Source organism: Hippopotamus amphibius, chromosome 12 (genome assembly GCF_030028045.1).
Source record: "Hippopotamus amphibius kiboko isolate mHipAmp2 chromosome 12, mHipAmp2.hap2, whole genome shotgun sequence".
NCBI lineage: Eukaryota > Metazoa > Chordata > Mammalia > Artiodactyla > Hippopotamidae > Hippopotamus > Hippopotamus amphibius.
In genome coordinates this window covers 75,278,353-75,304,340 of record NC_080197.1, presented here as the reverse complement: position 1 = coordinate 75,304,340, position 25,988 = coordinate 75,278,353, and the positions used below count along the sequence as shown (strand labels likewise).

At 56.0% G+C, this 25,988-nt stretch overlaps 4 protein-coding genes across 7 annotated transcripts; 2 read left to right on the top strand and 2 right to left on the bottom strand.

The window, feature by feature from the left end:
- CDCA3 (cell division cycle associated 3) lies at positions 1–2,118 on the bottom strand. Of its 3 annotated transcripts, XM_057704300.1 has the most exons (6): positions 2,036–2,118; positions 1,647–1,821; positions 1,254–1,380; positions 712–1,005; positions 483–586; positions 1–356 (listed from the first exon to the last, which is right to left on the bottom strand). In XM_057704300.1, exons 2-6 carry the CDS (start codon positions 1,764–1,766, stop codon positions 201–203), a joined length of 801 nt encoding a protein of 266 aa, XP_057560283.1. In that variant the 5' UTR covers positions 1,767–1,821; positions 2,036–2,118; the 3' UTR covers positions 1–200. The 3 variants fall into 3 exon arrangements, with proteins under 3 accessions (XP_057560283.1, XP_057560281.1, XP_057560284.1); XM_057704298.1 differs by lacking the exon at positions 2,036–2,118 and having other exon boundaries at positions 1,647–2,022; XM_057704301.1 differs by lacking the exon at positions 2,036–2,118 and having other exon boundaries at positions 1,254–1,376; positions 1,647–1,777.
- Positions 2,119–2,908: 790 nt separating this feature from the next.
- Positions 2,909–15,967, top strand: USP5 (ubiquitin specific peptidase 5). 2 transcript variants are annotated; one of them, XM_057704288.1, is made up of 20 exons: positions 2,909–3,096; positions 5,876–6,001; positions 6,235–6,301; positions 6,488–6,621; positions 6,778–6,923; positions 7,148–7,332; positions 7,966–8,060; positions 8,740–8,933; positions 9,638–9,709; positions 9,972–10,059; positions 10,185–10,310; positions 10,807–10,960; positions 11,300–11,474; positions 12,089–12,177; positions 12,997–13,119; positions 13,698–13,841; positions 13,919–14,064; positions 14,226–14,379; positions 14,630–14,714; positions 15,343–15,967. In XM_057704288.1, exons 1-20 carry the CDS (start codon positions 2,986–2,988, stop codon positions 15,434–15,436), a joined length of 2,508 nt encoding a protein of 835 aa, XP_057560271.1. In that variant the 5' UTR covers positions 2,909–2,985; the 3' UTR covers positions 15,437–15,967. The 2 variants fall into 2 exon arrangements, with proteins under 2 accessions (XP_057560271.1, XP_057560270.1); XM_057704287.1 differs by having other exon boundaries at positions 12,997–13,188.
- A 906-nt stretch (positions 15,968–16,873) lies between these two features.
- On the top strand, positions 16,874–20,405 carry TPI1 (triosephosphate isomerase 1). The gene is made up of 7 exons (XM_057704297.1): positions 16,874–17,114; positions 18,295–18,418; positions 18,534–18,618; positions 18,693–18,825; positions 19,116–19,201; positions 19,601–19,688; positions 19,816–20,405. The coding sequence occupies exons 1-7, from the start codon at positions 16,889–16,891 to the stop codon at positions 19,932–19,934; spliced, it is 861 nt and encodes a 286-aa protein (XP_057560280.1). The 5' UTR covers positions 16,874–16,888; the 3' UTR covers positions 19,935–20,405.
- Positions 20,406–20,510: 105 nt separating this feature from the next.
- On the bottom strand, positions 20,511–23,163 carry SPSB2 (splA/ryanodine receptor domain and SOCS box containing 2). Its single transcript, XM_057702326.1, has 3 exons — positions 22,827–23,163; positions 21,920–22,667; positions 20,511–20,927 (listed from the first exon to the last, which is right to left on the bottom strand). Exons 2-3 carry the CDS (start codon positions 22,581–22,583, stop codon positions 20,800–20,802), a joined length of 792 nt encoding a protein of 263 aa, XP_057558309.1. The 5' UTR covers positions 22,584–22,667; positions 22,827–23,163; the 3' UTR covers positions 20,511–20,799.
- Positions 23,164–25,988: the final 2,825 nt, after the last annotated feature.

Sequence of the window (25,988 nt, the reverse complement as noted above, 5' to 3'; positions counted from 1 at the left end):
TTTAAAGTCACTTGCTTTAATATACAGAAACATATAAGACACAAAGAAAGCCAAGGAAGCTCTCAGTCCCAGAGTTGGTAGTGTAGGGGGAATTGAAGAAAACGAGCCTTTCCAGTCTCCCAGGGAAAGAAGGGGTGAGAGGATACAGAATAGAATATCACGAGGCCGATGGTGAGTCCAGTGCTGGGGCCGTGCACGGCCTAGTTCTCTACCAAAGGAAAGTGCTGATTTTCCTTGTCATGGCCCTGGCCTTGCTCCCACACTCTTCCTCCAGTTTTCAGAAGTTGTCCAGTTCCTAGAATGGCCCCTTCCTTTAGTTCCCTAACATTTTCACTCAGGGAAGAAGGCCGCTTACCCTGCAAAAGGCAGTGGGCAAGGTGAGGGAGGGTGAGAGGTTGTTCAGCGGAGAGAAGATTGGGGAAAAGGGCTCCCACCTTTATGTTGGATTTCCTGGTAATAGCTTTCACCCTCTCTCCTTTTACCTGTCGTGGTGTCAGAGCCCCAGGGGAGTTGTCATCTTGCAGGATGGTGAGAGGAGATCTCCCTAGCACCTTGCTGTTTGGTTTCCATCTGCTGCACTTGGAACCTAGAGTGGGGAAGGAGTCCGGATTAGGGGCTTACAGTTTATTCCTCCTCCATCCACCCATGGACATTATCAGCAGAGTGTTTTCCCAATTTCTCTTCCCCATACCTTGCCTTTAGATTCTGTACCTGAAGCTCGAGGAGTCTCGGGGTCTCTCAAGGGCTTGTCTGAGCCCTGGCTGGCCTTAGGGGTTTCTGAGGGATATCCTGTTTCCTCCTTGGAAAACACCTGCTTGGAGGGGAGCTCAGCCTGGCTCCAAGGTGGCATCTGGTCCTCAAGGGAAAACTGGGTGCCCAGAGGCAAGTCCAGTTGAGAAGATGAAGGTGTCTCTAGGGGCAGACTAGGCTCTGGGGGAAGACTTAATTTGGGGTCTTCAGTCTCAAATACGTCATTCAGCTGTTTCACCAGTGGGCTTGGGGGTTCTGCGGAGGGGGGAAAAGTGAAGTGAGATAGCGACCCTCTGTTACAAATCATTCAGCAAGGAGGAAAAGATACACAAGCCTTAGGAGTCATGCCCTGGTGGGCGAGGGATTGGGAAAAGAGAAGTCGGTGAGAGGCAGCAAAATGTTGAGAAAGCAGTGACATGGATTCAAAGCAGGAGGATGATAATGCTGTCACCAAAGGATGCTAGGTGACAGCATTACCAGAATTCCCTGGCCCCAACACTTACCTCCGCTGGTCTTCATAGGTGTCCGTGCAATGCCAAGGGTAGGAGAGCGGGGATCTGAGTCCTGGGCCTGCTTTGGACCCTCCAGCTGCTCCCCTGCTGGTGGGTTTGGCTGTGGAGAGCTCTCTACCTGTCAGGACCAAAGGCTAGAACAAGTCTGGGCCCTCGCTCTCCCCTCCCGGGTCTCTAGCCTCAGGCCTATACTCCAAACAGGAATTGCCAAGGCCCTCAGACATTCAGCCTGCTTCACGGGGACTGAAAATGTGGAAAATAAGGGGTGCGGGAGGGCCGGAGGGTGAGCTCTCTCAGAATCAGGTTAGGCAGAGGCCCCCAAAGTCAGACAGTTTCGCTGCCTCCCCCACCCGGACGCTGAGTACCTGGATGGACCCTGAGTACCTGAATGGGAGTGCGCAGGATGCCGGCGCTGGGTGAACGGGGGTCTGCCACACGAGCCAGAAGCTTGTTGTGCGGCGGAGGCCGCGCTGGAGTGACTGGGACGCTCTTGGCTGAGCCCATCTCAACCAGGAGAAATAGGATGGGGCAGGGCCCGGCCCGGGCGAGGAGGGGATGCCTGTGAGAAGTGACTCAGGTCTCAGCCCTTACCGCGACCACGTTCGACCTCTGACTCCAGACCACCCGACCTTTCCTAGTTCCCCGCTGAGGAACCTCCTGGCCGCCGGGCCGGAGGTCTCTGCGGGGATAATGACTGATACAGATGATAAGGCAGCTCCTTACGAGCCTCCTGGGCCCTCTAACTTATTCACTAATTTATTCAAGCCTCTTACCGGGCCCCAATTCCAGCTTCGGGTGCAAAACAGCTCGACCCTCAACTCCCGAAGCTGAGTTTCAAACTTCCCGCCACGCCCCTGCCCTGACCCTATTGGCTGAGCCGATGCGGGTTCCTATAGGTCCGCTATGTGAGGCCCGCCTCCAGTGAAGGAAGTCATTGGGCTGGGAGGACGTCTGTCATAGGGACGGTGGGGCCAATGGGCAGCGGCTTGGCCTGCCGGGGGTGACGCCTCCTTGATAAGGGGACTTTTGTTCCGTATGGGGTTGCGAGATGGCTGTCGTGAGGTTTTGCCGAATGCCAGTTTTCGCTTTTGAGGCCGTCAGTTTCGAAATCAAATGATTTTACTAAAAAAGTAGAATCATGAATTATTACGCTATTATGTACATATCCAGCTGGAGACGGAGTTATGAAGTTTCTGCGGCCAAAGAGATCGTAATCTTTATTGGTCGTCGGAGTTAGCAATCACTCGACACTAACTCTCAACCCCGCCTCACTGGACAGCCCCTTTTCAAATATCAAGACTACAACCGCCCTCCCATTTTCTCATTGGACAGGTCCCTAGGAAAGTTTCTGGGATTGACTGGTTTAAACAACCGTCCGTTTCTGCTCTTCAATAGAAGGCACGCGAAGGGACTGTAGGGTCCCAGAGTCCCAGCAGCCGAGACTCCGAGGCCCACCTCGCTGCTCTACGTGCGCTCTGCCCTGGAGGAGTGGGATTGGCTCTTTCGACCATGGATTGCATTTGCAGCGCTTTTCATTGGCGATAGTCAAGAGGCGGGCAGAGGGCGGAGCACTACCGCGCAGGCCCCGTCCAACTGCCGTGCTCTCGCGTCTCCCCTTCAGCGCATGCGCTTAACGAGTGGCGCTCATTGGACGGAAGGGTAGGGGGTGGGGGGACTAGAAGCGGTGGGAGCCGCTGTCTGTGGAGGAGCTGCTGCCGGTGTCATGGCGGAGCTGAGTGAGGAGGCGCTGCTGTCAGTATTACCGACGATCCGGGTCCCCAAGGCTGGAGACCGGGTCCACAAAGACGAGTGCGCCTTCTCCTTCGACACACCGGTAAGCCCATTCCCCACGCCCGCAGCGAACACGACTTCCTTCCATCGCCCTGGTCATTCTGCCGGGGCCTGCAAGGCTTGGGCCACCGCCTCCCTGCGGTGCACCATGGGACTTGTAGTCTTCCATGCTACTCCTGCCGGTGCTTTGAATTCGCGGGAACTGTCGTGTGACTACCGCCCCCTGAAGCCACCGCGCCCGCCTCACCCGCTCCAGGTCTCGTGGAGCACTGTGGGGATTGTAGTCACTCACCCCCCTCCTTGCCGTTCTAAGCCAGAGGCGCAACCCGGTTGCCGGACTACATCTCCCACGTGGACCCTTGCGAAAGCCTGGGCGTTGGCCTTGCCTGTCGCGCATGGCTCTCCGGGTTTTGTAGTCTCTAGTGAGAGGGATGGGGCGACCCCCACCCCCACCCCCACTGTTCTGGGCCGGGGTTGGGGTAGGAGGGTGGGGACTGCAGTTCCCAGGCGCTTAGTAGTCTGGAAGTGGCCTTGAAGAAGGCCGGTTCTGAGAAGGGCTGAATTAGAGAGCCTCCACCCATAGTTAATATGGACAGGGGGCGGGGAGGTGGGTCATTGGTGGTAGGGAGGGGAGGAAAGAAGAGAGGAAAGCTCTAGTCGTTTCTCCTTTGAGGTGAATTATGGCCGCAGCCCACTCTCTTTCTCCCGCCCATCACAGGGAGCAGAAGGAACCCTTTTGAAAGTATTCCCAGAGAGATGGTTTCTCTCGTGGGGGATACTAAGACCCCTTTCCCATCCCGCTCCCACTCTTGGCTAGTTAGACAAAGCCTCCACCCACACCAGGCTTCACGTTTTGCAGGCTCCACCCGGTACCTCCCTTCCTGCAGTTCTGCCTTCCTGTGTCACCCTCAGGCAGACACAAGCCTCCAGCCAGGCCAGAGCCTGAGAGGGCAGCAGCCTGGCTGGGATCCGGCCCCCTCACCACCCCTCCCTCAAGCCTGCTGCTGGGCCCTGCCCAGGGTATTCAGCCAGACTAGCTCATGGCCGGGAAAACTGCAAGTCAGAGTCGAAAGGCTACATTAATGCATCGCCAGTACTGAGTATAGCAGCTTGATCTGAGGCCCAGTTCAGGATCATCACTTTGATTTGTGGGTTGCTTGGTTTTCTAGGCTTTGATCTGGGCCTCAGACGATCTGCTGCTTCTCTGAAGTCTGGCTTTGACAGAGCTAAAAGAGGACGGCTGCTCAGAGCAGAGCTCCAGGGTTCCCAATCCTTGGTGGGATGAGCATCTTTTATTTGCAACAGAAGAATTTAATCACTGCAGAGTTCCCACAGGCTTCCCAGTTTATCAGTGCATGGCTTGGTGAAGCATTGTCTTTCTTAGGAGGGAAAGGCTTTTTCCTTAATTATCAACAGATGGTAGAAGTCTCCCTTCTTTTAATTACCTACAGTGGCTCCTTTTCTACACTCCTGTCTCCATAGTAATGGTTTGAATGATCTAAAAGGGGCTTTTGTAATTTCATTACACTCCTTCTCTCACTGCAAGTCAAGAGATCTCCATTGGTTGGCTTTGCTAGCCAACTTCTGGCATATTTGATTATCTTCAAATTGGGTTCACGATATAAAGAGCTTTTTTGACCTCCCTGATGAGAAATGATCTGTTTGTTCATGAACGTTGTAACCCACACTGTTCTAAGGAGTGGTACAGAGCAGTCTCTGGGACCGAGAACCGTCATACAGTGCCCTATTTTTAATTCACAGCAGAGAATTTTTCAAGGCCACTGAGGCTTTAATTCCAGAAAGAAGATGCCTGTTGTTGCTTGGATCTGAGGGAAGAGCCTGTTGTCTCCAATTTCCTCCTCCCCCTTCTCCAATCACTCTCTTCACAAGGGCCCTGGTAGACTTGCTCAGTTTGGGGAAAGCCCATCTTTCCTCCTCAGCTGTGATTTACAGTGGATACTTGTCTTTCCCTGTTTTCTTCCTGGGTTATATGTGTTCTAGCTGTCTAAGAAGGTGTTGCTAGATTGTTCTAGAAAGGGGATGGCTTTGAGGTGGGGGTTGATGGGACTTCATGGGAATTTGGTTATTGGTTGGGCGGGCACGGGAAGGCATCAGAGTGGTGGCTGGAGAGTGCTGCACTTCATGTGCTTGCCAGACTGGGTGTCCCAGTTCAGCTGTGAGCCCCAGGCAAGGCATTGTTCCACTGGAGCCTTGGAGGAAGCCTCCCCTGGAGGCTTCAGCAGGAGAGGAAGGAGGAGACCAGCGTGGACCAGGGTTTGACTGCCTGGTAGATGAGATAAAGGAAAGGTCTGGCCTTGCTGGCAAGCTCGGGGGGGTAGGTGTCCTGTTCAGGTGCTGGCATCCCTGCTTCTCCAGCCTGGAAGGTTTGAGGAATCTTGGAGGTCAGTTGGGGTTGGTCACGGTGCCCCTGGATTAGGTTCCGTGTCTTGACACGGAGGTCTTTCTAAGTCCATGGTAGATGATCCCCATTCACTTTCTGGATCTCTAGGCTCCAGGAAAGAGGTGAAGGGGTTTCTCTGCAGTTGACTTGAGGACTCCAAAGAAGGAGCAAGAAGGAAGAGGAATGGTGACTGGTTGGTGTTGCTCAGCCCCGGTGTCCTTGTTGTTACAAGTCACAGGAGGATGGGGAGACTCTTAGCCATGCACCAGGTCCTAAAAGGCAAAGTGACTTGTCAAAAGCCACACGGTGTTCAAGAACAGACCTTTCGTCTGGAAACCAGCAGTTTCTGACCCCAGGTCTCAGTTTCCCCTGGCCAGGCTTCATCCTGCCTGTGTTTCCTCCCCTGCCTCTTGTCCTGCAGGAGTCTGAGGGTGGCCTCTACATCTGCATGAACACATTCCTGGGTTTTGGGAAACAGTATGTGGAGAGACATTTCAACAAGACGGGCCAGCGAGTCTACCTGCACCTCCGCCGGACCCGGCGCCCGGTAGGCAAGGCTGGGGGCATTACAGGCACATACCATTGGGCCACCATATTGAATCTGTCTGTTCTGTCCTGACCTCCCACAGTCTTCAATTTCCCTCTCTCACCTATTACTGTTGGTGTCATCAACACGCAGCACATGTGTTTTTTAGCTCCTTTCTCTTATGAGATTAACACACTCCATCCCAACCATCCATTTGTCCCTCCCCTGATCCTGCCTTTCCTGCCTCGTTGCAGAAAGAGGAAGACACAACTGCAGGCACTGGAGATCCTCCCCGCAAGAAACCCACCCGTCTGGCGATCGGTGAGTATTGCCGTCCTCCTCCCTGAGCTGGCCTTTCCTGCTCTCAGAGGTGCTAGGAAAGCCCCCGAAGGATGGGCCTGATCAGTGGCCCTGGAGCTCTGGAGGGGGCGAGGTGAAGTGCTGTATCAGAGGAGGGACGTCGACCTGTGATGGTCGTCCTACTCCCTCTCTCCTCTGTCTTACCAGGTGTCGAAGGCGGGTTTGACCTCAGCGAGGAGAAGTTTGAATACGACGAGGATGTAAAAATCATCATTTTGCCGGATTACCTGGAGATAGCCCGGGACGGGTTGGGGGGACTGCCTGACATTGTCAGAGATCGGGTATGAATACCTTCCCGCCCTACCGAAGATTCTAGGGCAGGTAGGGCCAGAGCAGTGGTGTTGTGGGCAAGCCCCAAGAAAGCTGAAGGCCAAGGGGCTAGAGGAGCATGTGGGACTGTGGGCTGAGTCCTATCTCTGACCCTCTGCTTCCCCCAGGTGACCAGTGCAGTGGAGGCCCTACTGTCGGCCGACTCAGCCTCCCGCAAGCAGGAGGTGCAGGCCTGGGATGGGGAAGTACGGCAGGTGTCTAAGCATGCCTTCAACCTCAAGCAGCTGGACAACCCTGCTCGAATCCCTCCCTGGTGAGGCCTGGCCCCTCCACCTCGGGGCACCACCCCAGAGCAGGGGCAAAGAGGCCACCCTCCTGGGCGTCTGTTGGGAGAGAGGGCTGGGAGCAGGGTGAGGAGGGAGACTTGGGGCAGGGCTGAACTAAGGGAGGGGATGGCCAGAGGAGAGGGGAAGAGGGAGGTCTTGGACCATAAACCCCTGACCCGTATTTCAGCTAATTTTCTTCTCCCGGGGTTAGTGGCTGGAAGTGCTCTAAGTGCGACATGCGGGAGAACCTGTGGCTCAACCTGACCGATGGCTCCATCCTCTGTGGCCGGCGCTACTTTGACGGCAGCGGGGGCAACAACCACGCCGTGGAGCACTACAGGGAGACGGGCTACCCATTGGCCGTCAAGCTGGGCACCATCACGCCCGATGGAGCTGGTACTACCCCCCACCCCGACCGCCGGCCCACCATCTCCATGCGGAAATCACTTGGTCTTAACCGTTTATATTTCACATGACACGAACAAGACATGAGTTTGTTCTCTGGTAAACAAGGAAAATATTGCAGATAAAACTGAATTTTCAGTTAATCCCTCAGATCCCAGTCCCCTTTCTAGTAGTTAGCACCATTATCTTTTTGGTTTTTTGTTTGTTTTTTTTTGTTTTTTTGGCACATGGGCTTAGTTGCTCCGTGGCATGTGGGATCTTCCTGGAGCAGGGATCGAACCTATGTCCCCTGCATTAGCAGGCGGATTCTTAACCACTGCGCCACCTAGGAAGCCCAGCACCATTATCTTTTAATGAGTATCCTTCCAAAGCCATGTCACTCTAGAACCTTATCCTGTAGGGTAGAGACACCATTAATTCCAACCCTCACCCTGTTTCACCCCATCTTCCCTGACAGCCGATCCCAGAAGGGGTTGCAGCCTCACTGATTCTCAGGGGAGCCAAGAGGGTTACCCTCACAGCTCATCCTTCTGTCCTCCCAAGGCCTCTCGGCAGGGGGTGGAGTTGGTGGTCAGGCTGGGCCTGAGCCGTCCCCTCTGACACTGCTCCTGCCTCCTGCGCTAGATGTGTACTCATATGATGAGGATGACATGGTCCTGGACCCCAACCTGGCGGAGCACCTGTCCCACTTTGGTATTGACATGCTGAAGATGCAGAAGGTGAGACCCCTTCAGCTCAGATTCTCTCATCCCTGCCCATCAGGCCCTCCCTTCATTGCCTGAGGCTGAGGGAGCATGTAGGGGAGAGATGCCGTGATGACCCCAGTCCCCAGGATATGTAGGCTGCCTGTGAAAAACCTTCTAGAATCATTTCATTGTTCGGTGATGACTACTGAGCCCTTCCTATGTGCTGGTCACTGCGATTGAGACAGGGGTGGTCCCCGCTCTCGTAAGCTTACATTCCAGATGAGAGGCGGGCCTTGATCAGAGGCTTACACAGTTAAAGGAGTAACTGCAGACTGTGGAGGGTGCTGCGGGAGTTTCCAGGGGCTGCCTAGTGCAGGGGATGGAGGAAATGGCCCTGAGGAGGTGATGCTGGGGTGGAGATCTGAGGGTGAGAAGGGGTGGCTTCAGGTTGGACGGACACTTCAGCTTGAGGGAGTTGAGTTCGTTTCATCCCCTCATTTGGGCAGAGTCCTGCTGCCTAATGGGCCCCTGGGACAGTGGCCTGTGGCCTTCCAGAACTTGCACTGGAGGATACCCAGTAGCCTCCTGTGTCAGAGTCCAGAATTCAGTATATTACAGGCTCCAGCTAGCTCTCATCCTGGACCGAGTGAGAGAATGTAAAAGATGTAGGGCTGTGTTTCTCAGCCCGTCTGAGGTGCCCCTTCCCATGCAGACAGACAAGACGATGACGGAGTTGGAGATAGACATGAATCAGCGCATTGGTGAGTGGGAGCTGATCCAGGAGTCGGGGGTGCCGCTCAAGCCCCTGTTTGGGCCCGGCTACACAGGCATCCGCAACCTGGGCAACAGCTGCTACCTCAACTCGGTGGTCCAGGTGCTCTTCAGCATCCCCGACTTCCAGAGGAAGTGAGTGCCGCCCACTCCCCGCCGCCAGCCCCTGGGCTCTGCACCCCGATCCCTGCTCCTCTCCTGGCGGCCAGCCTCCAGGCACCCTCCTTCAGCTGTCCTCACGACCTCTGTTCTAGCTCGGTGGTAGTTCCTGGTACACTGTGAGGGGAGCAGGTTCTAGGGCGGCACCACCATCATCCAGCCACACACAAACCCACTGGTGGGGCTGGACGCCTCACCCCAGGGCTCCCTGAGGCCTCCTCTCTGGCTCAAGGGTGAGCAGGTGGTCTTTATGTTAGGCCAGTGACATAGATGAGCACCCAACATGGCCATGGAGCATTTGGGGAGAGGGCAGGGCTAGGGACACGAAGATAGAAGAAAGGCAGGTTCTTAGTGTGAGTGAGTTTACTGTCTAAGTGGGAAGGCCTGGTACACACGTGAAAAAGTCTGTTCGAAGAACATGAATTGTATTTATTCTCCTGGGCTATCTTCTCCCTTCCCCTGATTCTCTCCTGGGGAGGAGGCTGGAGTGCCCTGCATGCTGACGGAGTTGGGAAGGGGAGGGAGGGAGCACGGGTTGATGGAAAGAAGTGGACCCTAAGGGTCCACTTCCTCCCCCTGTGGAGGGGGTCTGTTCCCTGCGCCAGTAGATAATTGTTCCCTTCCCTTTTCCTCTGGGCCTGGGCCAGAGCCCCTCCAATGGTCCTTCTCTTGGCTCTCAGGTATGTGGATAAGCTGGAGAAGATCTTCCAGAATGCCCCGACGGACCCTACACAGGACTTCAGCACCCAGGTGTATGTAGCCAGTCCTGGGTGCCTTCTTTCTCCTCCATGACCCCCTGGAGTGGGCAGCAGTTTAGCCCCTGGCCAGCTGGAAGCTGTCAGATGACTGCCTTCTGGGCATGCTGTCTGCCTTGAGTTGGGTTCCCATGGAATCTAAGGTTTTTCACATTTTAGAGAGTTATCTAAGGGCTTTGAGCAGGCTTTGATCTGGGGAGGATAAGGTGTAGCTTGGTGTCAGATGGAAGCTGAGTGGTTCTCTTGGATGTTAATGCAGGGCCAAGCTGGGCCACGGCCTTCTCTCGGGAGAGTACTCCAAGCCGGCACCAGAGTCGGGCGATGGGGAGCAGGCGCCAGAACAAAAGGTGCGTCTGGGCCTCCATCCCTTTCAGGCCCTGGAATTATGGGGAAACTGAGATCGGGGAGGTGTCTAAAGAAGGCCACTTGCTGGCCTCTTGGGCCCCAGCTGAAGTGCCCTGGCTCTGCCTAGGAAGTCCAAGATGGCATCGCTCCTCGGATGTTCAAGGCCCTCATTGGCAAGGGTCACCCCGAGTTCTCCACGAACCGGCAGCAGGATGCCCAAGAGTTCTTCCTTCACCTTATCAACATGGTGGAGGTGAGGGCAGGGAAGGTGGCGAGGGAGGGCGCTCTTCACACTCCTTCTGTCTGCTTGCAGTTCAGTTCATTCCCTTCTCCCCGCTGCCCATTCTTTCCTCTGTCAGCCCCAACCCAGTCCCACCCCCGTGACCTGACGGCCTTCGCGCCCTGAGCCTTCCCTGCGAGTAGCGGTTGCACCTGAGGCAAGCAGCAAAGCACTGATCCTTACACTTGCTGGGCTTGCAGCCTAATGAAGGATGCACCCAAAGAAAACAGTAGGAGGCTATTTAGCACTTAGAAAGTACAGGCGCTCCCACGCAGTCCCACAGTGCTGGGATGGGCCGGAACTGGCAGGGTTGATTAGGCAGGGCTTCTGCTCTGCTCCTGCATCCCCACACCTCTTTGTGGCCATCTCCCTTCCACTCCCCTCTCTCCCTGACCCCCCAGTGACTCTTTTAGGCCCCCATCCCAGTGCCTGGCTGCCCAGACCTCCCCACCCTGCCTCTCCCCCATAGAGGAATTGCCGGAGCTCTGAAAATCCTAATGAAGTGTTCCGCTTCCTGGTGGAGGAAAAGATCAAGTGCCTGGCCACAGAGAAGGTGAAGTACACGCAGCGAGTGGACTACATCATGCAGCTGCCTGTGCCCATGGACGCAGCCCTGAACAAAGGTAGGGCACTCTGCTCTCCTAGCGGGGCCTGGAGTGTGAGGCCTGGGAGCAGTGCTTGGGCGACTTTTCAGGAGCAGAGCCCGTGGTGCACGCTGCTTCCCAGCCGGAGGGCTGATGCGGGACTGGCGGGGGCGGTGGGATTGACCTTGCCCGCAGCTGGTCGGCAGAGCTGGCTTGAGAAAGGCAAGATTACAGACGGACGTGTGTCCGGTGGGTTTGGGGAGGCGGAGGTGCTGAGGTCATCGTGGATTCAGAGCCAGTAGGGCAAGGCTAAGGGGTGGGGGGTGGAAGGTGGAGACGGCCCCCTCTGAAGGATCCACCTGCCGATTCTATTACCAGAGGAGCTTCTGGAGTATGAGGAGAAGAAGCGGCAAGCAGAAGAGGAGAAGCTGCCCCTGCCAGAACTAGTTCGAGCCCAGGTGCCCTTCAGCTCCTGCCTGGAGGCCTATGGGGCCCCCGAGCAGGTGGATGACTTCTGGAGCACGGCCCTGCAGGCCAAATCAGTAGCCGTCAAGTAAGTCCTGTGGGTTCAGGCCTGTGTCAGGGTCATCCCAAAGATGCGATCAGCCTCTTTTGCATTCTCTCATCCCTTTGTGGTCAGAATCTCAAGCTTGTATCATTTGAGGCTGGTACCCTGGTTCTGAAGGAACCAAGAAGCCCTAGCAAAAGTGGACTCGGATAACTGCTACACGTTACCTTGACCTGCCCCTACCAGTCTCTCATCTCTCTTGGGACGGGGCCAGTTTCTAGGGCAGCCTCTCTGCTCACTTCCCTGTCCTGGCAGAGCACAGGCACTTAGTAACAGTCGTGGACAGAATTGAGATTTCCAGCATATGGTTTTACTTTTTGCTAACCCATCATTGGCATGAACTGGAGATCTGAAAGAGTGCTTTGGTGTCCGGGATTTCAGCCATCTGCCCCTTTGCTGCTCCTGCCCGTTAGACGCCCTGTCCCCGCTCCCTGGCTGCTTCTGCTCCTTGTCTACGGATGCTCTGATGCCTGCCCAGGGCAAGAAAAGAATACGGAGTGTCTTCTGGGCTGTTAGGTCTTCTTCCCATGAGAGGCTGAACCCAGGGTGGGGCTTTCAGGAGAGGTTCTCGGGGTACCAGGACATTCTCTCTTCCCTAGGACCACACGGTTTGCCTCATTCCCTGACTACCTGGTCATCCAGATCAAGAAGTTCACCTTCGGCTTAGACTGGGTGCCCAAGAAACTGGGTATGGCGGCTGGGACGAGCGAGGGAGGTTAAGCAGAAAGTGCTAGAAAAAGAAGGGGCCTTAACACGTAAACTAGTGCTTCTCCAACTTTCCTCTGAAAGGGGAAAGGTTACCTTAGGTGTTTCAAAAATGTGTCTAGTTTGAAAGACTGACTAAAAATACTAAGATTTCTTTATTTATTTTTTTCACTACATTCTTTTATTGAAGTATAGTTGATTTACAACGTTGTGTTAATTACTGGTGTACAGCAAAGTAATTCAGTTATACATACGTATGTGTTGCTTTTTAAAAAAAATATTCTTTCCCGTAATGGTTTATCGTAGGATATTGACTATAGTTTGCTGTGTTCTACAGTAGGATCTTGTTAAGACTTCCTTGATTTTATAGTTATGACTTATAACCAAAAGTGATTTTCACAATTTTATGTTTATAATTGTTAAGATGTTTTCATTGTGATAATCTTGAAACCGTTTGTTCTCACGGGTCTTATAGGCCCCTGACGACTTTGCAAACTGCAGAATTAACTTCATTTCCTAGTAAGTTGAGCTCCATGGAAGTGTAGAATCATTCAGAGGCAGTCAGAGGCCCCTTCCTGGCTCATGGCTTGTTGGTGGTAGATCTAGGATTGGAATCTCGGTCTCCTGAAGCCTGGCCCAGGATTGTTTCTGTTACACTGAGACCCCTGCGATGTGTCCTGCTCTGAAGAGCATCTTATTACAGAGCAAGATGGTGGCAGGGGCTTGAGCGTCCTGGAGTGCTTTTCCCGGGAGGGCCTCGGGTAGCTGCTGAGGTGACCCTTGTCCTCCATTCCACTTGCAGATGTGTCCATCGAGATGCCAGAGGAGCTAGACATCTCCCAGCTGAGGGGCACAGGGCTGCAGCCTGGAGAGGAGGAGCTGCCCGACATTGCCCCACCCCTGGTCACTCCGGATGAGCCCAAAGGTAGCCTTGGTTTCTATGGCAACGAAGACGAAGACTCCTTCTGCTCCCCTCACTTCTCCTCTCCGACATGTTAGTGACTCTTCTTCCTGCCTGTCTCTTTCCCTTGCTGATGGGGGTCTTCTCTGCCTGCCTCCCTTGGACCCTATCCTTTTTGTTTCTCCTGTCCTCCCTTTCAAATTTCCTCTGCCCTCTTGATGGATGTGAGGACCGATAGAGCACCTCCAGCCACATCCTGTGTGTGGGTGGCGGCAGCACTGGCTAGTTGCCTCTGCCCTTGTTACCTGGCTGGTTAGGGGCGGGGGCAGGGGATCGTACTCCAGAAACGGCCTGCTCTGTGAGAATGGGCGAGGAAGGGGCTCCCTGAAGAATCTTTAGCTTCAGTTCTGTACCTTTAGGGTAGTGCTGGCCCCACGTGATGTCGTGCTGCCATTTTAGTTCTGGAATAAGGTGCCAGGCCCTGGAGGAGAAACGCATGGGGCGGGTGGCTGGGAGAGGGCTGGGGGTGGGCTGTGGGGGGAAGAAGGGCAGGGCGTGGCCCAAGGAGTCAGGCCCCTGTGCCCGCGCTTCTCCCCCAACAGCACCCATGTTGGATGAATCGGTCATCATCCAGCTGGTGGAGATGGGCTTCCCTATGGACGCCTGCCGCAAAGCTGTCTACTACACGGGCAACAGTGGGGCCGAGGCCGCCATGAACTGGGTCATGTCGCACATGGACGATCCAGGTAGACAGGGCTGGGGGGTGGGCAGGGTGGGGGTCCAGCATCCTCCCCCAAACACTTCAACGCCTTCACATCTGCAGATTTTGCAAACCCCCTCATCCTGCCTGGCTCCAGCGGGCCTGGCTCCACAAGTGCAGCAGCTGACCCGCCACCAGAGGACTGTGTGACCACCATCGTCTCCATGGGCTTCTCACGAGACCAGGCCCTGAAAGCCCTGCGGGCCACGGTATGGGCGCCCCCAGCTGACGACAGGACCTGTGGGAAGAAGGGGGTGGGAGTGAGGTTCTGCCCTTTAGTGGCTGTGATGAGGTGAGCCTTCACTGGGGGCTTTCTTGACCCTGACCTTGCTAAAAAAAAAAAAAAAGTAATGCTTCCCTCCTCTCCAAGAATAATAGTTTAGAACGGGCTGTGGACTGGATCTTCAGTCACATTGATGACCTGGACGCAGAAGCCGCCATGGACATCTCAGAGGGCCGCTCAGCTGCCGACTCCATCTCTGAGTCCATACCAGTAGGACCTAAAGTCCGGGATGGTCCTGGAAGTGAGTGTCCCGGGGAAACAGGACAGGCCTGGTAGAATCTAGCCAGTCGGCTACACCAGGTCCTCATCCCAAGGCAGCTCTGCTTCCCACGGGGGGCACAGAGGTCAGAAGCTCCTTTCCACTGACGTGACTCCTGAAGGTGGGATCCTAGGAGGCTGAGCCACACTCCCTGAAATCCCATCCTGGGTGTGGGATGCTGGATACATCCGCCCTCACCGTCTCCTCTGCCTTCTTCTCTCCCCTTCCCTAGAGTATCAGCTCTTTGCCTTCATTAGTCACATGGGCACTTCCACCATGTGTGGTCACTACGTCTGCCACATCAAGAAGGAAGGCAGGTGAGGGGCCGGCACGTGCCTTTTGAATGGGGTGGGGTGGGGGGCGGTGGTGGGAATGGGTAGGGGCATCCCGGAAGTCCCTAGAATATTTGTGAGGGACGACAAAGCACTGCCTAGTGGGGGCACAGATTCACCAGAAATCGATAGAAAGCCTGACAGCAGAGATGGGCAAATTAGGGCCCAAGGGCTGAATCCGGCCACTTGCTTTTATAAATAAAGTTTTCATGAGCATGGCCACACGTACTCATTTCTGTATCGTCTGTGGCTCTTTTCACACTGCAACAGGCAGGTTGAGTAGTTGTGTCAGACCAGATGGCCTGCAAAACCTGAAATATTTCCTGTCTGGCCCTCGACAGACAAAGCTTGCTGACCCCTACCTGAAAGGAATGGGTGAGGGGTGGCTGTAAAGATACCACAGGGTCTGAAGACACAGAGTAGGGTAGGAGTGACCCTGTGAGACTGGGATGCTCCCTTGAGACAGGTGGCAGCTGGACTGTAGGCTTGGGAACCCAGGCAGAGAATGGTGGGAGTCTTTGCCCGAGAATCACCAGGGTCAACTCCAGGGGCCACATCAGAGAGAGCTGAGGATGCCCAGGTGGTTTATCCTTTCCCCCCACCCCCTCCCCAGATGGGTGATCTACAACGACCAGAAAGTGTGTGCCTCTGAGAAGCCGCCCAAGGACCTGGGCTACATCTACTTCTACCAGAGAGTGGACAGCTAAGAGCCTACCCTGAGCCCTTACCAGTGAGGGCGGGGGACAGACTGCCCAGCATGAGGGATGGGGCTGAGGGATGGACGCCCCCCTGCTCTGTACCCTTTTTCTTTTTGTCCCCAGCAGCAGGGAAGAAGCGAGTGGCCATGAGAGAATGGCCAAGCAAAGCGGGGGGCACTCGGGAGACTTTGGGGATAGAGCAGGAAGGGGCCGGGAGGGGCCGGCCGCCTGTCTGTGAGGAGACTGTTGCTTTCCTGCCCTTGACCCCACAGCGCTCTGCTTCTCTGTGACCCTGCCGGCCCGCGTGGAGCGGGCCTATCTGTGTGTGTGTGGCGTGGGTGTAGCTTTGTGCAGCCTCCTCCACAGGAGGGGCTTCTGTGCCTCCCCTCCCCCTGTGTTTGCTCCCCGTGTGGTCAGGCAAGGAGGAATATGAGGGAAATGGGGACCCCCCCTCGCCTTCCTGCCTCAGTCTTTTCCCCACCCTGTCTCTCCCCTGTCCTTCTCTGGAAAATGCCAAAATACAGGATGTGAATAAAAGTACAATGGCTAAGTTGTGTCCTGTTTGATACCTTGGGGGAGACTCTCTTCCCTGGGGTTAGCAGGAGGGCCAGTTTCTGAAAATTCCCGGCCCCTCCCCTTTGGCCCTCGTTCCCCCTCACAGGCAGTTCTGTACTTTCGACTCTTCTAGTGCTCTTGGGAGATTGGGAGCTGAGCGAGGTGAGCACTGGGGCAGTAGAGGAAAGCTGAGGGCTGGGAAGGGAAGTGGAGTGGGGTGACAGAGCAGAGATGGGGTGAAGAGCCATTCCAGCCATCACAGGAGAGGGTGCCCAAGTGAGTACTTCCCAAAGGTCCCCAGTGGCTAGGGAGCCCTGGGCCCCCGGCCCTGCAGCCCCTTGTCAGGCCTTGCTCCGCTGGAGCACAAAGTGGCGTACTCCTGGGGGCAGGGCAGACTTCTGAACTGCCCTTTCCTTAGCTGCACGTTCCCAGCCGACATGGGCCGTCCCTCCGCCTCTGAACTCTGTTGCCCAGTGACTGTGGGGCTGGGCTGGCCCTGGTGGGTCAAAGGTGCCTGCTCAGCAGTTGGGGATCTGGCCGCTTCGATGGGGGAAGAGAGTGCCTTTTCCCAGAGTTGGAGAGATGCCCCTCAGGGCTCTGAGGCCAAGCATGGGGGTGGACTGGCCGGGCCTGCAGCCAGCGCCCCTGGGGACCCCTCTGGCCCTCTGGGGGGCTACGGCCGTGAAGCGGGGGCCTCCCTGAGCACGGGGCGCTCAGTTCTTGCCTTCTCCCCCAAAGTCCGGCAATTGAGGCTGAAGCGACTGGGCCCCGGACGGGCCTGGAACGTTGCTACAAGAAAGGGGGTAACCTCAGAACCTCGCAACGTGGGCGGCGGGCGGGGCCGGGGCAGGGCTTCCGCGGGCGGCGGGCGGGGCCGGGGCAGGGCTTCCGCGGGCCGGGCCAGCCATGGCCGAGGACACGGCGGGGGCGGAGTTCTGCCTCTCGGCGCTCTATATAAGCGGCCGGTGGCAGCGGCTGCGCGGTGCTCCTGACCTTCAGCGTGCCGGCTCCAGCGCCATGGCGCCTTCCAGGAAGTTCTTCGTGGGGGGGAACTGGAAGATGAACGGGCGGAAGAACAATCTGGGGGAACTCATCAACACTCTGAACGCGGCCAAGGTGCCGGCCGACACCGGTGAGCCCTGGCCGGGGAGGGCCGGGGCGGGCGGGCGGGCGGCGCGGCGCCCTCTCCCGAGCTCTCTTAGCCGGTGTCCGTGTGGCCCAGCGTGCAGGGCTGGGGACCAGGGCTGTCGGGGTCCGGGCCTTGGCCCCGCAGCCGCAGGACCGGGGGTGTGTCGATGGCGAAAGGCGGGGCCGCATCTCGCGGGGCCGCATCTCGCCGCGCCTTCCGGCTGTGGGTCGCCGGGAGGAAGGTAGCCCCGGGGCGCGGACGGGGACTGCACCCGCCGGGAGCCGGGGATGCAAGCGGAGCCCAGCCCCTGCGTGCGATCGGGAGAGGCCGGCGGCAGCCCGATGTGTGGGGGAGGAGGCTGCGTGCGGGCTTCAGCTGCCGCCTCGGCGCCGGCTCCGTGCGCCGCCGCATGTAGCCCAAGACTCCTCCCCGCGCTTCCCCCGGGTGGCCGAGTTCCCCCGCAGAGTGCCTTTGGCCTCTTGAGCTGCCGCTCTGACCCTTTCCCCTCGGTGGCCTGCATGACTCCTGCCTTCTGCAGAAGGAGCTGAGCAGGTGCCAAAAGGGCTGATCCATTTGGGAATGAGGAGCGATCCTACCTCTTTTTCCGACCTGGAAACGGGAAAGCACAAGGCCTCTATGAGCCAGTCGACTCTCTGCCACCCACGGGCAGATTGCGGTCCTCAGTCCTTCCTCTTCCACCCACCTAAGTCACAGAACCCCAGGTCTGATCAGGAGGCATCCCCTTCTGGTTTATTCCCCCCAAAGACCCCAGTACAAACCCCAGAAACTGGCCCCTTTTGGTTTTGCTAAAAATCTTTGCCTGGCCTGGGGGGAGGTGGGGTTGGGCTATTTTAGAAGGGAGGCGGGCTTGGCCCCCATAGAATGCTGAGTCTAGGAGGCTCCCAGGCCCAGAATAGCCTGGGGAAATCGGAGCCACAGCTGTTAAAAGAGCAGAGGGCAGGGCAAGGGCCATGGCCTCTCATGGGTACCTGGAAGGCTCAAGAGTTGGGTCCAGGCCCAGCCTGGGCTGCAAAGTGGACCAAGATTATTGTGCTGGGGTGAAAAAGGGCAAAAGCAGAACTATTCTTAATGATGCAGGCTAGGGGGCTCCAGAGCACTGGATGGGGCCTGGAGAATGAAGGCTTCCTTGTGATCTCATCCCCTGTCACCATCTCATCCTCAGAGGTGGTTTGTGCACCCCCCACTGCCTACATTGACTTTGCCCGGCAGAAACTAGATCCCAAGATAGCTGTGGCTGCGCAGAACTGCTACAAAGTGGCTAACGGGGCCTTTACTGGGGAGATCAGGTAAGATGAAGGTGGGAGAGGTGTGGGTGGGGGATCCAGCCCTCAGTTATCTTCATGAAGGGAAAAGCGACAGGGTGGGCTCCCTGCTGAACCATGGCTTTTTCTCTTCCTTTAGCCCTGGCATGATCAAAGACTGTGGAGCCACGTGGGTGGTCCTGGGGCATTCGGAGAGAAGGCACGTCTTTGGGGAGTCAGATGAGGTTAGTAACCAGGAGAGGAGATAAGAGATGGCTTATTCCAAGACAGGTGTCTCACCAAGTCTGTTCCTCAACAGCTGATTGGGCAGAAAGTGGCTCATGCCCTGGCAGAAGGACTTGGAGTAATCGCCTGCATTGGGGAGAAGCTAGATGAGAGGGAAGCTGGCATCACTGAGAAAGTTGTTTTCGAGCAAACCAAGGTCATCGCAGGTATCTCTGGAGAAAGGGACCTTTGAGCCTAGCCAGGGCTATGGAGGCAAAGAGGGTGGGGTCAGATGCCCTGCAGCCTGACTTAATCCCCATGCTGATGCAGGAGAGGGGAGGGTGAGAACCCTTGTATCCTTCCTATCACTTCTGCTCCTGCCCCATGGTATAGATGCCACTTGAAGTTCCTGTAACAGCCACCAGGGGGCAGTAGGCCACTATCACTCATTCCCCGGGGGAACAGCTGGCTATCTCCATCCTGTTCACCCTTCCACCTGTGATCTCTGTTCCCACAGATAACGTGAAGGACTGGAATAAGGTTGTCCTGGCCTATGAGCCTGTGTGGGCCATTGGTACCGGCAAGACTGCGACACCCCAACAGGTAACCAAGCCCAGGAGCCCTGTGCTCATCCTCCCCTGCCTTGGTAGAACTGGATGGCCACAGAGACCACCTGGGCCAACCCCTCATTTAAAAGACAGGAGAGGGACTTCCCTGGCAGTCTAGTGGTTAAGACTGCGCTTCCACTGCGAGAGGCACGGGTTTGATCCCTGGTTGGGGAACTAACATCCTGCAAGCTGCATGGCACAGCCAAATAAATAAAAGACAGGAGAAAAGAGAGTAACTTGTCCAAGGACAACCATTCCAGGGCCTGGGTGGGATTGAAGCCCCGGGGTTCTCAGATCCCAGGGTTCTTGCCCCAAAACTTCTCTGCCTGTCTCCACTGGTGCCCAGGGTTTTTTCCTCTTTGAGTGAAAGTCTTAGTCTGGCTTCCTGTTCTAGGCCCAGGAAGTACACGAAAAGCTCCGGGGATGGCTTAAGTCCAATGTCTCTGATGCAGTGGCTCAGAGCACCCGCATCATTTATGGGGGTAAGTGGGTTTGGCTCCAGCCTGCGGTGGGGTGGGCTAAGAACCAGATCGAGCCCTCCTTTGGCATGGAGGTCGGGATGGAGTGTCCCCATCCCACCCCTGACCATCCTGTCTTCGCTTTTCCCAGGTTCTGTGACTGGGGCAACCTGCAAGGAGCTGGCAAGCCAGCATGATGTGGATGGCTTCCTTGTCGGGGGTGCTTCCCTCAAACCTGAATTCGTGGATATCATCAATGCTAAACAATAAGCCCCATCCATCTCCGCTACCCTTCCTGCTGAGCCAGGGACTAGGTAGCTCAGAAGCCCAATAACTGTACTGCCCTCTGACCTCCACACATGCTTCTGATGGTATTGCCTGCCCCCTCTCGTGGCCGAATCCAAAGTGCACCTCTTCCTTTACCATTTCCACCCTACCCTGTAATGGTTGGGACCAGGCCAATCCCGCCTCCACTTACTGTACCAGTTGCAACTAAACCTGTCACCTGGTTTTCCTTGGCTGAGAGGTGGGAGGAGTGGTTTGCTCGTGGACCCCCTCAGTCCCCAGTGAAGGCAGGAGAGAGAACCCGTCCTGTCCCATCTCATGCCGTGAGACCAAGGGCTGAGAGAAAGCCCTGTCCTCCGCTGAGGCCGGGGTGCTGCCCCCTCCCACAGTGCCAATGCCTGTGTGTGTTGTGTCTCAGCAGTCCCGCATGTGGGGGAAATAAACACCTGGCACTGAGCCCTGTCATGTGTCCTTCTTCACTGAACTTGCCCAGACCATATCTTCCCTTTTTGAGGCAGCCATGGGACCCTTGTGCAAAAAAAAATACCACAGACAGATTTCTACAGCAGCACACATCTCTTACAATTTTTACTTGCAAAAATGTCTTGCATACCAGGCTGCCACAGCCTTGACTAACGGCCCCCTCCCGTCCACCCCCCGGGTGGCCCTGGGGCTGTGGTGCTCCCCAGAGCTTGGGGTGGGGTGGGGCCCAGCCTCACCTCCCCCCAGCCTCACTGGTTTTAGGTAGCTGGTTTAGGCCAGTGGTGCCTCCTCCCTGGGCACCCCCCTCCCCGCCCACCCCAGGAGGGGTGGGATCAAAGCCCCAGTGCAATCTGTGGTATCATAGGGGTCACTGGTAGAGCAGGTACCGCTTCATGGCAGGGGGCAAGGGCAGAGCAGAAACGTGGCCTAGCCGGGTATCCCCCAGGGCGTGGCGCACACACAGGCGACTCAGGTGCAGAAGGGAGTGTGGCTCCGCTGGGAGAGAGAAGGAGGGAAGGTAAGTAGGGGTGCAACCACCAGCCAGATGTCCTTAAACCACGGGGTCCTGCCCCGGCTCCCTTCTGTTTTCCTGCTGCAAGTCTGCTCCCACCTTGGTTGAGGGGAGGTCTAAGGTACCCTGAAGTTCTGCATCTGCTCTTAGGGGGGTAGGTATCACAGCTCTCGCACATCTCCAGTCAGGGCTGGGGTGAAGCTCTAAGGCCCTCTAAGCAGCAGGCCGAGGCGGCTCTGATAGTGGACCTGGCCCAGGCTTTGAATCCAGAGAGGCCCTGGAGCTGGAGCTGAGGAGATGAAAGGAAGGGTGGCCCTCCTCCACTCTACAATAGCTCCCGTGGGCCACGATGGGAGAGGCAGCCACCCTCTGCTAAAGAGTCTGCAATGCACAACTGTTAAGTCCAGTCAGCTCCAAGTCCTGGCTCTGTGGTTCCCCAAGGAGGCCCCTGCCCTGCAGCCCCACCCCAAGGCCCTGCCTCCTTCACTGCTCTCCTTCCAGGTGCCTGGACCTCAACGGCTCCTTCCTGGGGTTTGGCTGAGGAAGGAAGTAGGTATGTGTCAAGAGTCAAAGCCCAGTGATCCCGGTACACACCCTGGGTTCCTGGCCCCACCGGTCCTCTTCCTTTAGGACTTGTACACCTAGCCCAGGACAAATTTAACCCTTTGCACCTTATGCTCCAGGGACTGATATCTCCTGTGAAGCCCTAATCCCTGGGGTGCTTCCCTCCATTCTGAGGGCTCACCATTTACTAGCAAATTGCTTTCCCAAGCCTTACTTTTACCTCTATGGCTGTTAGGAAGATTAAGTTAGGTAACGGCTGTGAAGACCCTTAGCCATTCCTTGCACTGAATAGGGGTCATAGACTGGTCAGATGAAGGCCCGTTCTCTCTGCTCTTGTAAGGCATTGACCTTCCACCCCAAACCACAGCCCCCAGTAACAGAACACACTCCCCACACCTGCCCCAGGCCTCACCTCTCCTTTCGCCCAGGTAGCTGATGCGGACCTGGCACTGGCCCCAGACAGCGCTTACTGCTGGATAGAGGGTCCTGCCCTTCAGTCCACGGAAGGCCGACCCCAAATAGGTACCCCCAATACCATAACCCAGAGTTCCCTCCTCCATGTCCAGAACCACCAGCAGCCTCTCGGGGACCTCCAGCTGCTCACCCTGAGGTCCGGGTGGATACTGGGGGGCCCCGGGCCCCTTGCTCCGGTGGTACAGCTTCCCCCGCCCAATGTCCCAGCCCCACGACTCGCTGTTGCTGCCCAGCAGTGCCGCATAGTGGTCAGCCTGCAGCGGAGCGAGGGCCGTGGCCACGCCCACCACGGCGTGGGTGCCCCTCTGCTCCCGGGGCCAGCTGATCTCCCAGGCGTGCAGGCCCCTCGAGTAGCCCCTCTTACCCCGGGCCCCATCAGTGCTTTGGGCCACGGGCCGCCGCTCAAGGCACAACCCCCCTTCCTTGACCTCGATGTTCTCCGAGCAGTCCTTGGGGTTCCAGCCGTGGCGCCGTTGGGTCCCCAGGTCAGGAGGGGGAGCAGACAGCAGCTCCTCCAAGCCCTCGGGACAAGACAGATCAGGGTACAGGGCCTGCGGGGTGTGGGTGCTGCTGCTAACCCCCGCCAAGGCCGTCTGGCCCATGGAGGTGAGGAGCTGGGGTCCTCCTCGAAACAGACTTGCTGGGGAGTCGCTCTTCTGAAAGTTGAGCTCCCGGTCGGGATCGACCTAGAGATTTGAGAGAGAAGAGGGTGTGAAGCGAGGGATCCTGGAGGGGACTCCTCACCCAGGCGCCCCATCCTTTCCACCAGGTTTGCTCACCGCCCCGCTCCTCCCTCTTCGCTCCCCTAAAGCTCCCAGGCCCATCATTACCTCGCCCTCACCCACCTGTCCCGCTCTTCGCGAGGCTCGAGTTCGCCGCCTTTGGGCCTGTCCAGGGACCGTCCCCCTCGCCCGCCCCGTGCCCCTGTCACCGCCCCCGAATCTCGCTCGGCTTCCCGTGCCAGGAGGTCGCCGGCCCTCGGGAGGCGACCACCCGAAATTCCCACAGGCGCGCGGGGCGCAGACTGCCGGCCGCTTCCGCCCCCAGCACCTCCCCCAGACCTCGCCGCGCCCCGGGGCCCCGCCCCCAGGGGACCGCCGGGGAGGTTAACCCTCTCGTCGCCGCCCCCGGTCGCACCCCGCCTTTAGACCACGCCCCCGCGGGGCCCGTCCAGGGCGATTAACACTCGGCTCGGGCAGAGGCTGCAGGGGGCAAGCGGTGCATAGAGTCCACTCCCGGGCGGTTAACCTCTGGGCACCGTCCCAGGCTGCCCCCCGCCCCGAAGCCCCGCCCCCTTGAGGAGGCCCGCCTGGCGCTTAACCCTTCCTCCGCCTCTACGGAGGCTGCCCCTGGCCGTCCGAGCTCAGAATTAACCCTTTCATGGTATCATGGCTTTGGTATCCCTGGAGGTCTGTTCACCGTCAAGAACTTTGAGCCGCCTGGGCAACCAGCTCCTGAGCCCCTAGGAATATGGGACGTGAGGTCTAAGAAGGGCTTCCCTTCATTCAGTGACATCTATTTCCGAGTCCTTGTGATTCTGGGTCACTGTTACTGGGCTGATCTTTTTCTGACCGTGGTTGTGAGTCAGTCTGCTCTAAGCGTGAGGTTCTGAACTCTGAGCTTCTGGCTCTGTGCCATAGGTCTGCATGCTGTTCATCCTGCATGTCAATTCATCCCTGAGCTGTTGGCCTCATCTGGTAGAGTGTGTGGATAAGACCTTGGTTATGAGGGAAGCTATGCCACTAATTCGCTGTGTGACCTTAGAGAGGCTGCCAGACTTCCGTGAACCTGTTTTCTTCTCTTACATAAAATGGGAATAATGATGGTACTTACCTCACAGAGCTGTTGTGGAGTTGAGATTTCCAGATGAAGCACTTAGCACGGAGCCTGCTAGGTAGTATGCACTCGCTAAGCATAGCTATTCCTGTTTCCCTAACATTTAGTAGGTGCCCACTTTATAGAGAGGCAATAGAGTATAGTGGTAAAGGATGCCAGCCGTGGAGCCAGGCTGACTGGGTGTGAATACCTGAAGGCCAGTAAGCAGGGGAACTTGGGCAAATTTACTAACCTCCTCATGCCTGTTTCTCCCTCTGTAAAATGGAGATACTATTGTTATCCACCGCATGGGCTCTTGTGAGGATTCAGTGAGGTTATATACAGGTAAAGCACTTAGAACAGTTTCTGGTTCAAATTTAATCATTTGTGCTGAGCATTGAGGATTAAGCAGGGAAATCCTCAAGGAAGTTACAAGGACATTTATGAAACAGTTTATCATGTGGTAGGTAAAATTCTGGATCTCTAGAAAGTACTATGAGAGTGAAAAGGATGGGACTCCTAACCAGGGATCAAGCAGTTTGGAAAGGAAAATGTCCTGGAGGAGGTGACACTGGGCATTTGCCTGAGAAGTGGTTCTGCAGGACAGAGGCTGGATGAGAGTTGCTGCATGAAGAAGACATTCAGACTGAGAGGTCAGTATGAAAACAAACAAAACAAAAAACCAGAAGCGGTAGGTGGGTTTGGGGAACTTGGAAGTTTTCAGGGTTGCTGCAGCAAGAACGGAAGCACAAGACACAAGCCTAGGAAAGTTGGTGTGAGATCAGGAGGCCTTGCAGGCCAAGTTAAGAATGCAAATATTACCCTGTAGGACAGGCAGGAAATGGAGGAGCCACATAGGGAGAGGAACATGGTCAGAAACTCCTTTTAGAAAAACCACCCTGGTAGCAATGGAGCAGCCCAGGTGACAAGTGTTGAGAGCCTGGAATAGGGCAGTCTAAATAAGGATGAAAATAATTCAATAAACACTGATGAAACTGCAAGGTCTGGTGACTGATGAGAGGCCAGGGAAAGGAGAGAGAGACAGGGAGGCTTCTAGCCTGGAAGACTTTGTTGTAAGGTGGTATCACCAGTGAAGATGAAGATGACAGAAAGAAGAGCAGTTGGGGGCAGGGGCAGGAGGGTGGGAGAGAGAGATGGTGAATTCACTTTAGGACATGTTTTTGAGGTGCCTGAGCAACAACCCAGTGGACCCATCCAGAATATGCTTCACAATGGCAGGTCTGGAAAAGAAAGAGAAAAAGAAAATGGCAGGACTGGAGGGGGCAGTGAGAGGCCTGGGCTGGAGATATTAATTTGGGAGGTGTGTCAGCCTTTAGCCAGGAGTTGAACTATGAGAATCAAGAGGAGCCTTGGAGAGAGTGTGTAGAGTGAGAAGAGGGTCAAGGAGGACACAGCACTGCAGACAGTTCGGGTTTGATTACATACACGATTTCTTTGGTCATTGGCAACTTCAGTGAGAGAGTATGTGTGAGTTGTGGGAGGTGGGGGGTCCAGGCTGAAGGCACTTCCTGTGTGTCAGGCACTTCCTGTGTGTCAGGCACTGTGCTACATGCTTCACCTTTTTAGGGGATAGAGAGTCGAGAGAGGTAAGGTGACAATTATGTCCCATAGTTAAAATTACCCTTGAGACTTCCTAGGTGGCACAGTGGTTAAGAAACCGCCTGCCAGTGCAGAGGACATGGGTTCCACCCCTGCTCCGGGAGGATAGCACATGCCGCGGAGCAACTCAGTCCGTGTGCTACAACTAATGAGCCTGCACTCTAGAGCCTGCGAGCCACAACTATTGAGCCTGTGTGCCGCAACTACTGAAGCCCACACACCTAGAGCCCGTGCTCCACAAATAAGAGAAGCCACCGCAACGAAGAGCAGCCCCCTCTTGCCACAACTAGAGAAAGCCTGTGTGCAGCATCAAAGAACCAACGTAGCCAATAAATAAATAAATAAATTTTTTTAAAAATTACCCTTGAAAATTCCTTACTTACCCCATCTATTAGGTACAGCATATTTTAGTTTCAGGTAAAATACAATATATAGCAGTACACATACAATGATGTACAGAATAAAATTTTACATTATTTTAAAGAGAAAGAAGAAAGCATATTAAAAAGAAAGATGTGGGGACTTGCTGGTGGTCCAGTGGTTAAGACTCCACACTTCCACTGCAGGGGTCA